This window comes from Gymnodraco acuticeps, unplaced genomic scaffold (genome assembly GCF_902827175.1).
Source record: "Gymnodraco acuticeps unplaced genomic scaffold, fGymAcu1.1, whole genome shotgun sequence".
Lineage (NCBI taxonomy): Eukaryota > Metazoa > Chordata > Actinopteri > Perciformes > Bathydraconidae > Gymnodraco > Gymnodraco acuticeps.
This window is the reverse complement of record NW_022992293.1, coordinates 58958-69800: the sequence shown is the minus strand read 5'-3', so window position 1 is coordinate 69800 and position 10843 is coordinate 58958. Positions and strand designations below refer to the sequence as shown.

At 38.0% G+C, this 10843-nt stretch overlaps 2 protein-coding genes across 9 annotated transcripts in view; both read right to left on the bottom strand.

The window, feature by feature from the left end:
• Window positions 1-6224, bottom strand: part of LOC117540953 (ELMO domain-containing protein 1-like) — a 7977-nt gene extending 1753 nt beyond the window's left edge. Inside the window, exons 1-6 of the mRNA XM_034207926.1 lie at window positions 5960-6224; window positions 5544-5597; window positions 2984-3129; window positions 2053-2081; window positions 1852-1949; window positions 3-32 (exon numbers count right to left, since the gene is read on the bottom strand). Of these exons, the coding sequence (XP_034063817.1) occupies window positions 3-32; window positions 1852-1949; window positions 2053-2081; window positions 2984-3129; window positions 5544-5560 (320 nt within the window). The 5' untranslated portion in view covers window positions 5561-5597; window positions 5960-6224. The remainder of the gene's footprint in view (window positions 1-2; window positions 33-1851; window positions 1950-2052; window positions 2082-2983; window positions 3130-5543; window positions 5598-5959) is intronic.
• Window positions 6225-6818: 594 nt separating this feature from the next.
• The window catches only part of LOC117540951 (protein NLRC3-like), a 31573-nt gene continuing 27548 nt past the window's right edge, over window positions 6819-10843 (bottom strand). For all 8 annotated transcript variants that reach the window (XM_034207916.1, XM_034207915.1, XM_034207922.1 and 5 more), the window contains one exon: window positions 6819-8365. The gene's annotated coding sequence lies outside the window, so the exon portion shown is untranslated. The remainder of the gene's footprint in view (window positions 8366-10843) is intronic.

Sequence of the window (10843 nt, the reverse complement as noted above, 5' to 3'; positions counted from 1 at the left end):
GCAGCAGGCTGGCCTGAAGAGAGATGCCCAGCCTGGGGAGAGAGGAGGGGAATCAGAGCTATCAACGTCCACACACTGTTATTCTGAGAGACCTACAGCTCAGTCTGAGCTCTAAAGGCCCTGTCACACTGTCCCGAAATTGACACCCGATGGACACACGAATATGGAATTGTGAATTTCGCACGAAGATGGCTCCGAACCACACACGAAGGCAACATTTACATTACATTTAAGACATACAACTGCAACGAAAGTACCAAAAACAATTATGTTACAGTACTATGATACTGTACTGATATCTTCAGACTTTGTTCTTTACTTTATCCGTCGTTATATGTAGAAAATATTACGTTTTCTCCGTAATGTTGTTTCCATAACAACAACAACTTCCTGTCAACTGTCCTTCAAAATAATATATTATATCCTTTTTAGTTTCACAGAACACAAATTGGGTTATTTACATAATATGTTTACATGATTTTGTTGTGCAATAAAACAACCAGATAAACACGATAAAGGAAATGTTCAAATTCGGCTGTGATCGTAGCAGCATCGGGCCATTCGTGAGGGCATCTTAAGCCATCGTATGACCGCCGGTGGAGTTTCTCAGGCTCCGGCAGCAACTTCGTGAGCGGTGGCAAAATCTTTGGCATGCCAAAAAATTGCCGAAGGACCTTGCGAAGGTTCATTTTCGTGTTGAATTCGTGCGTCAATTGTGCCCTTCGTAAGGCCATCGTGTTATCATCGGTGCCATCGGGCATTCGCCCCGATCAGAGTGAGGGTGAATGCACCGATGATAACACGAAGATGACACGATTTGACAAGATGCCCTCACGAGTGCCTTACGAAGTTGCCGCTCACGAAGTTGCTGCCGGAGCCTGAGAAACTCCACCGGCGGTCATACGATGGCTTAGATGCCCTCACGAATGGCCCGATGTTGCTACGATCACAGCCGAATTTGAACATTTCCTTTATCGTGTGTCCATCGGGTGTCAATTTCGGGACAGTGTGACAGGGCCTTAATGGATTTGTTACTTAATGAAATGCTGCTTTTCCAGTGATCATCTAACTATGCTTCATTATTTCACTTCAGCATTTAGCATCTCAAAGAAATGACTAAGCATCTCAGAATAATGAGTTAGCTTCTGAAAAAATGACATAACATCCCAAATTAACGACTTATATCTCAAAACAATGACTTAGCACACCCAGCCTGGGGAGAGATGGTGATCGTGAGAGAGGAACCTATCAACGTCCACACATTGTCTGTTATTCTGAGAGACCTACAGCTCAGTCTGAGCTCTAATGGTCGTTGAGGAAGAAAGCAACACTAAACCATGGAATCAGTGGTACTACCAGAAGCGTCTCTGGCCTGGAAACAAACTTTTTAAAATGATAAAAACTATGTTTCTAGTGAAAACATTGTATATTCAATAAAATAACTGTATTATTGTCTATATGTTCACTCATATACATAAATACACGTCACACTCTTATTTTCGGTCTTTTTACATTTAATTGTTGTTTTTGCTCACTGTTGAATTCATATTATTTTGTTTGTGAATTTTAACATTATTTAGGAGGAGATTCAAAATAAGCTGCTTTTCTCTGCTCTGCATATGACTTACTATTTGTTGTTTGTATTTTAAACAATAAACAATATTAGGGATCGTTAATCTCAAAGTGAGAAAATACCCTTTGTAGCAGAATTAATTAATTCCCATCCGCAGCCTTTGGGAAAGTGTTGTTTATTCTCTTCACAGCGAGTCTGATTCAGAGGTGTTATGCTAACTGCCTGAAACACCCTCACAGAGGGTGAAGTGACAGAAACGTAGATATCTAAAGTCTCACTGTGGGTTGGTGTCAGGGTTGATCTTCTTCAGCGCCATGATGTCCTCGATGGTCTTCTCCACCTTATCAGGATGAACGCTGAGCGCAGACTGAAGCAGCTGCAGAGGAAGAGGAGGGAAACAGAAGAGGAAGACTTAATTTGATCGGAGTTAAAAAATGAAATGACACCGATATTCAGACTGAGGATTAAGAGAGACGTACCGCATTCTTGGAACACCGCAGAGAAGATTCTGGAAAAGAAAACAACATAAAGTGACATCAATTATTGTTATTATTAATATTACAAGAACTCCAAAAACTCACCCAAACTAGGAAATGATAATCAGGACATTTCCACCTCCTGCGACTTAGATTATTTTTGTACTTGAGCAAAGTAGAAGTACTCAGATCTTGTTCTTGAGTAAAAGTAGAAGTACTCAGATCTTGTTCTTCAGTAAAAGTAGAAGTACTCAGATCTTGTTCTTCAGTAAAAGTAGAAGTACTCAGATCGTGTTCTTGAGTAAAAGTAGAAGTACTCAGATATTGTACTTGAGTAAAAGTAGAAGTACTCAGATCTTGTACTTGAGTAGAAGTAGAAGTACTCAGGTCTTGTACTTGAGTAAACGTAGAAGTACCAGAGTGTAGGAATACTCTGTTACAGTAAAAGTCCTGCATTCAAAATGTTCCTCAAGTGAAAGTAGAAAAGTATTCTCATCAAAATGTAGTAAAAGTAGTCGTTGTGCAGATTGGTCCATTCCAGAATAATATATATGATATGTTTTATAATGATTGATCATGAAAGTGTTCTCAAAGCTGGTGAAGGTGCAGCTAGTTTGAATGACTTTGTATACTGCAGGGTAGCTGGTGGATTTACTCCAGGTGGAACTAAAGTCTGATTCAACACTTGATTAGATTTCACATCATTCATCCACATCTGTGAAGTAACTAAAGGTATTAAATACATGTAGTGGAGGAAAAGTACACCATGTACCTCTGAACTGTAGAGGAGAAGATGTACACAGTAGCATACAATGGAAATACTTAAGTAAAATACAGTAAGTACAGTACTTGAGTAAATGTACTTAGTTGCTTCCCGCCTCTGATTACTGTAGGCTTCATAAACATGAGTTTATTATCAGGCAGTGTGAGTTACCTATCTTCAGGGTCCTGCGGGCTCCATGCTTGTTGTTGTAACAGATCCTCTGCAGCTCACAGCGACCCGTTAGCTTCCTGGTGACGAACTTCAGTCCTCGCCACAAACACTTACAGTACAGGAAGACGAAGAACTGCGTCACCACCCTGCAGATTTCAAAGATTCAAGAATCAAAGGTTTTATTGTCATATGCACAAAGCTACAGTGTAACAATGGCTTCTGACCTGGGCTCCTCCAACAATGCAACACATATAATAAAATACCAAAATAAAAAAGAGTACAAGGAGTCTCTATAGGCCTACATGTAAATACAATATGATATGTATAAGAACAGAATATGAAATAAAATAATGTAAATTAAGACAAAAGAGGGTGAGATACGGACATTAGGGTCATCTGTTAAAGTGCTACAAATATAGTCAGTTGAATACTCGATTCTGATTGGTCGATTTGGACATGCAAGAGGTCTGTTATTTTTCGCTAGCAGTCTGTTGTTAAGGAGAGCAGACCGTCACTAAGGAGAGCAGATTGTCGCTAAGGAAAGCAGACCGTTGCTAAGGAGAGCAGACCGTTGCGACGAAGTGCAGACCGTCGCTAAGGAGAGCAGACTGTTGCTATGGAGGATACTCTGATCAAAGGGACTATTTGCAGTCTTTATTTTAGTATTTACTACTGATATTAAATGGAAAAAAATACATTTAGATTAAAAAATGTTGGTCTTACATGTTAGTAAATTGAATATTTGGGAGTTTTGGTAATAATATAAAACAATAAATGATATTGTTTTGAGTTTTTTTACTACTTTTTATGTTTTATAGACCTATATTAACTGCCACTTCAACCGTTAGTGAAAAAATGTAAAGACTTGGTACTCTAAATAATCACAATATAGACTAGGCACCCTAAGATAACAATAAATGGGGAAAAAATGTCAAGCTGTTTTTGGTCTTACATGTTAGTAAATTGAATATTTGTTGAGTTTTGGTAATAAAATAAAACAGTTAATGATATTGTTATGAACATTTTCAATACTTTTTTCTATATTAACTGTCACTTCAAGCGTTAAAAAAAAGTGCAGCTCCTGATAGTTTCCTTAAAAAATAGTTGTTTACAGGATTTTACGGATTATTAGCTCAGTATTTTGGGGGATTCATAATAAAAATCGCATTCTATTCAGAGTAAACATGTAAAATGGGCTCAATACGAGTACACACATAAGATTGTGTGTTACTTCTCGTCTACCAGCAGCAGATCAAAGTGTGCTATTTTTACAGATGACACTGAGGACCAAAATGGAAATGTGTGTCTTGGGAAATGCACAGCGACCCGTTATAAAAACGTGGAGACTAAATGATTTCTATGCTCCTCTGGATTTTCTCTGAACGTTAGGAAAGAAGGAAGAACACACTTATGTTGTAGTTCCTGATTACATGATCCCGAAACACAGAATTAGGGCCTATTTGTAACTTAGCAACTCAAATAAAGACGACTAAGATTCTCTGAATAATGAGTTAGCATAAGGAAATGATTACCTAAAAATATCTTAGCATCTAAAAATACCGACAGCGTCTCATAACATAGACTAAGCATCCAAAAATAACGAGACATATCTCAAAATATAGACTAAGCATCCCAACATAACGTCATATGTCTAAAAAATAATGACTTAACATGTCAGAGAAAGGACTAAGCATCTCAGAATAATGAGTTAGCATCTGAAAAATTACTTAGCATCCAAAAATAACGAGACATATCTCAAAATATAGACTAAGCATCCCAACATAACTTCTTCTCAAAATAACAACCTAGCATTTCAAATAATGACCTATATCTCCAAATATAGACTAAGCATCTCAAAGTAAGGACTTAACAATGTTAAATATTGACCTAGCATCCGAAAATGTTGATTTATATCTCAAAATAACAAGCTAGCATCTCTAAAAGATGACAATTAGCATCCCAAAATAACGACCTAGCATCTCAAATAACGATTTAGCATCTCAGAATAATGATTTAGCATCCCAAATTAACGACATATATCTCAAAATAACGACTTAGCATCTCCAAAATACAGACTTAGCATCTCAAAATAAGGCCTTACCAACTTAAAATGTAGACCTAGCATCCCAAAATGTGGACATATATCTCAAAATATAGACTTATCATCCCAAGATATAGACTTATATATCAATATTTTTGACTAAGCATTTAATTCCTCATTATTTCGACCTGCTTTGTAATTTTTGTACAGGATGTTTTTTTTCTGCAGAAATGATTTCCACACACAGAAATCAACAGATCTATTAATAGAGACTTGGTGTACATGTGCTCCATAATTAAGAGGCCTCCTCCTCCATACAGCCACTTATACTGGCCACAATAAGATAATCGATCCGCCTTCACTGGGAGAACTGGGAATACACATCCTGCAGTATTTAGTGTAAACAAGACATTGCAGTGGATCGAAATGAACGAAGGAAAACAGGCTCAGAAAACGGAGATTTTTAATGAATTCCTTCAAGTTTTGACGAATAAAATGCACATTAAAGAATATCTTTACCTCAGGAAATGCTTCATCTTGGTGTTTTCGGTGGTGTTTCTGCAGAGGGATCACCTGCAGACAGAAAGCAGAGGATGTGTCGGTGGTTTCTCCGTCTGTGTGGAGGATTAACGCGCAAATAATCTGCGGCTTTTCCTCCTCCCTGCACCCGGTGAGCAGCGCTAATATTAACCTGCAATCCGTGCAACGACACACACACACAAACACACACATATAGACAGGGAGATATGGTTTATTTCCCCCTTTAGTGCATCAATAACACATTGTATAAACGCTCCGTGGTCTGCGGGCTGGTTAGCAACCCGGTGCACAAACACAGAATCATCCATAGCGACACACGGTGGCTGCTAAATGCTTCAGTGCATGCAATAAAAACACTCAAATCCATGCGATAACACACAATAATGTCCTCTTACCGATGTGAGAGGAGTATAGGCTAAAAGAAGATGGAGCTGTCCGGTGTTGTGCTGCTCACTGCTGCAGAGCCTCCATGATGATGACAGTCAGTGTGCAGAGACTCACTGCAGAATACTGAGGAGGACAACACCAATTATACATTCACACAGCATTCCCCTCTCTCTGGGGTATAGAGAGGGTTACTGTGGAAAACAACTAAATAATGTGATGATTTATGGATACAATTGCTTATTGCATTCTTTTAGGCGGGTTTGAGGAGGAATGGATAACATGTGATGGGATTACGTAATGGGGATGCAACAAAAAAGGTAACTGTATTTTCTTAAAGTTAGATAAAATAATCCGATTACTGTTTTATTAAAAAAGAAAGAAAGGGGGATTACTAGCAGGATTATAATGTTACTTTGCATTTAAAAATACAAATAGTGTTAAAGGTTTACTTTCAAGTAAAAGTACTGCATGGAAAATGTCTCTTAAGAATTGCATGTAAAAGTAACCACTGCAAACAAATCTAAAATTACATTTGAATTACATTTTAAAAGCCCTCAAAATTATTCAAATAAATTAAAAAAAACATGTAGAGATGCTAATTATTTTTCTCTTAATCTGCTAATTGATCAATTATTCAATCAATGCATTTTTTTTATTTACTTATATTACATGTTTATGGATTCTTTATTATAATTGTATTGTTTTATCCATAACTCCATATATATCCATAACAAACATTATAATTGTATTATAATAATTATTTTTATTAAATTTGTATGGATTCTTTATACATGGATACAGACCGCCGTCAATAAACTGAACCCACTCTCTGCTCAGCTGCTCATGCATTTCACTTTAAAGACATCACAGAGTCAGAAAACCTTTATTAGTCCCACAGAGGGTACATGTACATTTGTTCCAGCAGAAAGAGCCAAAGACAGCTTAACGTTAATTAAGAAGCATAACAACAAATATTAAAGATACTTTTTTCTTTTTAAATGCCACAATTTACAAACTCCACATCCTGTAGCAGTTCTGAAGAGAACACATCTTATAGGTTTCAACAATATCTGATCACATGTCATAAAGACTACATGCACACAAAGCTTTAGCACACTTTCAATGACACCAGGCAGAGCTCCTTTAGAAGAGTTACAAATCAACGGGAACATTTGAATGGATATTAAAAGTCTCCTATTATGCTATTTTTAGGCAAATATTATGGGTCTCAGATATATACAAAACATGTCTATTAGGGGTGGGGGAAATAATCGATACAGCATAGTATCGCGATACTTGGCGTGGCGATATTGTATCGATACACGGATGCCAAGAATCGATATTTTATTATATAAACTGTAGCATATCCCTTCGAAAGATGGTCGTATATAAAACAGGAAGTTACGTTAAGACATGAATACAATTGCAATGAAAGCAACAAAAACAATGCCATCTCCTTTTCAGGTTCAAAGAACACATATTGGGTTATTTACATAAATTATTCATATTGCAAATACATGTTTTAACCAGGAAGGGAAGACGGACATGGATATGAGCCATGTGATTTTCAATATATCGTATCGCAATACTATCGTATTGTGGCTTAAGTATCGCGATAGTATCGTATCGTGGGGAGCCTGTGATTCCCAGCCCTAATGTCTATGAAGGTTTTTGCTCAAAATACCAAACAGATCATACATTTTAGAATCCCTCATATCCCTCTGTTCCAGCTGTTAGAGAAACGCTTATTCTGGGTCCTTAGCTTTATAAAAAGGATCAAGGATTCTCTCTGAAACAGTTTGGAGCTCAAAGGCTTTCTCTCTTGCCGGTTATACCACAAGGTGAGTTCCTTTTTATTTCCTGCTTCTTCACACACATGCTCTCCAGTACAGGTTAGCTCTGAGTGTTAGCGATGCTAATGTAAACACTGACCATATTACGTCCAAAACACGTTCCGAATTTTTTCTGATAGCAACGTTTCTGATAGGGCCGTGGGCGTAAAGCCCGCCCATATTTCTGATATTACGTCATATCGGACGCACATCTGGATCAGCTCCGTTGTAGCCCCGTTTTTAGAGATTTGGGTACGGAGGAAAAGAGAAGGGTTTTATTTTCTGACGCTGCGTGAGTCTCCTGACACCGGGGACACATGTTTATGTATAAAAGACATCACAAAGTGACTTTTGCCTGATAGGAGACCTTTAAATGAACCCGGGGTGATGAACACAAAGAAGAGCTCAAATAATGTCTTCTTCTTGGCTTTTTCTGACTTTGTCCTCAAAGACTTTGAGAGCGTCTCCAAGAGAACCAGTGCTTTGATTACAGGGAGAACGTCTCCCCCCCAAACGCAGGATTATGGGACGCCTGGGGACCATTTTGAGATGGACACGGGTCAACAGGTAGCCCTCAGGGACCTGGAAGAGAAACAGGGAAATACTTTGGTTACAAAACCAGCAGTAGATTGTAAACAGGTACGTTTACACACACAAGGAAGTAGATTTAGTGTACATACGTGTACGAACATAAACAACATAAGAAAATAATTTGCAATAGGTCAAAAATATAAAGATAACAAAAATAAGTATTTTTAAGAAACTATTTACAATTAAAAAAATAATTAGACAAGTATTTACACCAAATGTAAATGTAAATATACAAAGAACCTTAAAAGCTACAACAATTAGCAGAATGAAAATATGACAATATATAATAACTACAGAGAGTTGTATTTTAAAGCAGGGCCGTTTCTAGCTGTTTGGGGGCCCTATGCAAGATGCTGTTTGGGGGCCCCATGCAAGATGCTGTTTGGGGGCCCCATGCAAGATGCTGTTTGGGGTTCCTAGTTTTTACAGTTTTGTAACTACAATGGGGGGATCCTGAAGCCTTCAAGATGGTCTGTGGAGACGCATCAATCTGTTACACTTTAAGAGGAAAACAGGCTAATTTCATGAAAAACAAGCAATTGAAACTTACCAAAAATGATCTTAAAAAGCCAAACAAAAGGCTCCTCTACGTCAATAAATGCAAGAGATGCAGCATTTTCTCAACAATGTCTCTCATCTTCCTCAGACGCCACTCATTGGCTGACAGCCCAACGATGATTTGGACGTTATTGATCCCCACAAACACAAGCCTCAGCTTTGCTATCGTTGCAGTTTAGTTGTGTTTATATCCTACATTTGATTCTTAAGCATATAATGCTTCACTGAACACAGGAGGGGGCTGTCTACAAATAAAGACGGCTCATTTGAATTCTCCCCAAACATATTGAGGCTGAACCTGAACTTTCAGCTTGGGGGCCCTAGTGGGCACAGGGGCCCCCTAGTGGGCATCCGCATAGTCCGCCTATAGGAAGAAACGGCCCTGCTTTAAAGTGGAGGGCTGTGCAGACGTGTGCAAACATGGCATGAAATGAAAGAAGGATGGTTATATAAAGATATTATTAAAGTAGTGTTTGGTCGTGTTAGAGGATCAGCTGTATGAAGATCCAGGTGTGTGTTCAGGTGAGAAGAACACTGGAGCCTGGAGTTATGAAACAGAGTTAGTAAAGTTCAACTCCAGCTCAACGAACACAAATTACAATAACAGAACATCCAGAGACCAAAGCTAAGTATTCAGATTACTGGGAGCCTCTGAGTCCGTTGTTGATTTCCAATGGGTTATTAACGAGTTAACATGTGACAGCAGGACCAGCCAATCACAGCAGAGCGTGAGACATTGATCACAGCAGATGAACTGATATATAATTACATATATTTCTTCATTTAAAAATGTATTTTCAGGTTATGGTGACACATCTTTGTTCTTAACCTCTTAAGCCCTGAGCCTGTTTTTCAGGTTTCAGGCTCGAAAATGCCACTAACACAACAAAGACTATATCTTCACTTCTAAAAGGGGTACATTAATAATCTTTTCTCTCAAAGCAAGGTTACATGAGTTGGATGTAGAAGTCTCAGAATCAATATAGATGTTTTTATTTTAAAGTAAATTCAGATGGAACATAGTAAAAACATGTAAATTCTAATGTCCGCCTAAAAAAAACCATTACTTATAGTGAAAACCACCCTTGCATGATGGGTTAGTAGACTAAAAGCTTTAGGAATCCAAACTATAACATATAATAAGTACCCTGTATCAAGATTGATGCAAAACAAGTGAAATTTGACCTTTTTAGAGAGGTTTAGAAAAATAAAGTCCAGGCGGACTCACCTCTGGGAAATTTGGGAACCATCAGTTCCATTTGACCTTTTTCACTGTAAAAATCATTTTATTACTTTGAATTATCACTATAGGTATTCATTCCATCCAAATACAACTGTTGTGAAAAAATAAATAAAATAAAATAAAAAACATACTCTGTTATCCTCTTAGGCCCCACGGACCTGGTTCCGGGGCCGAAATCACGTCATTTGCAGGAAACAACGTCTAAGGAACCTTAATATTTAATAAACTATGAATATTTGATATCCATATAACGGGAAAAAACTCATTTAACTGATCTTTTTCATTTTTCTTTTAAAAAAAACACACAATGCTAACAGTGAGCCTCTGAATTAGCCCCGAGCGAAAAATGCTAACCTATTACTGCACCGAAACTCACTCCTAGCTCCCTTATTACTCTGGGTCCTGCAATTCCTGCTTCCTTACGTAGTAAACAATAAGTAGAGTCTTCTGCGTAATGTGCTGCCGCTGGCTGGCATTCTTTATACTTTACGCAGGACCATATCTCTGGAACCCATTGGTCGATTTGGGTGATTTACACCTTTTTCTTAACCATCAGAACCAATAGAATCGATGGGCAGTTCCCAAATCCACGTAAACATGACCATTGCGGACGTAATAGAGAAGCAAACGAAGCATATCTGAAAGTACAAGCCTAGACGGCAAAACGT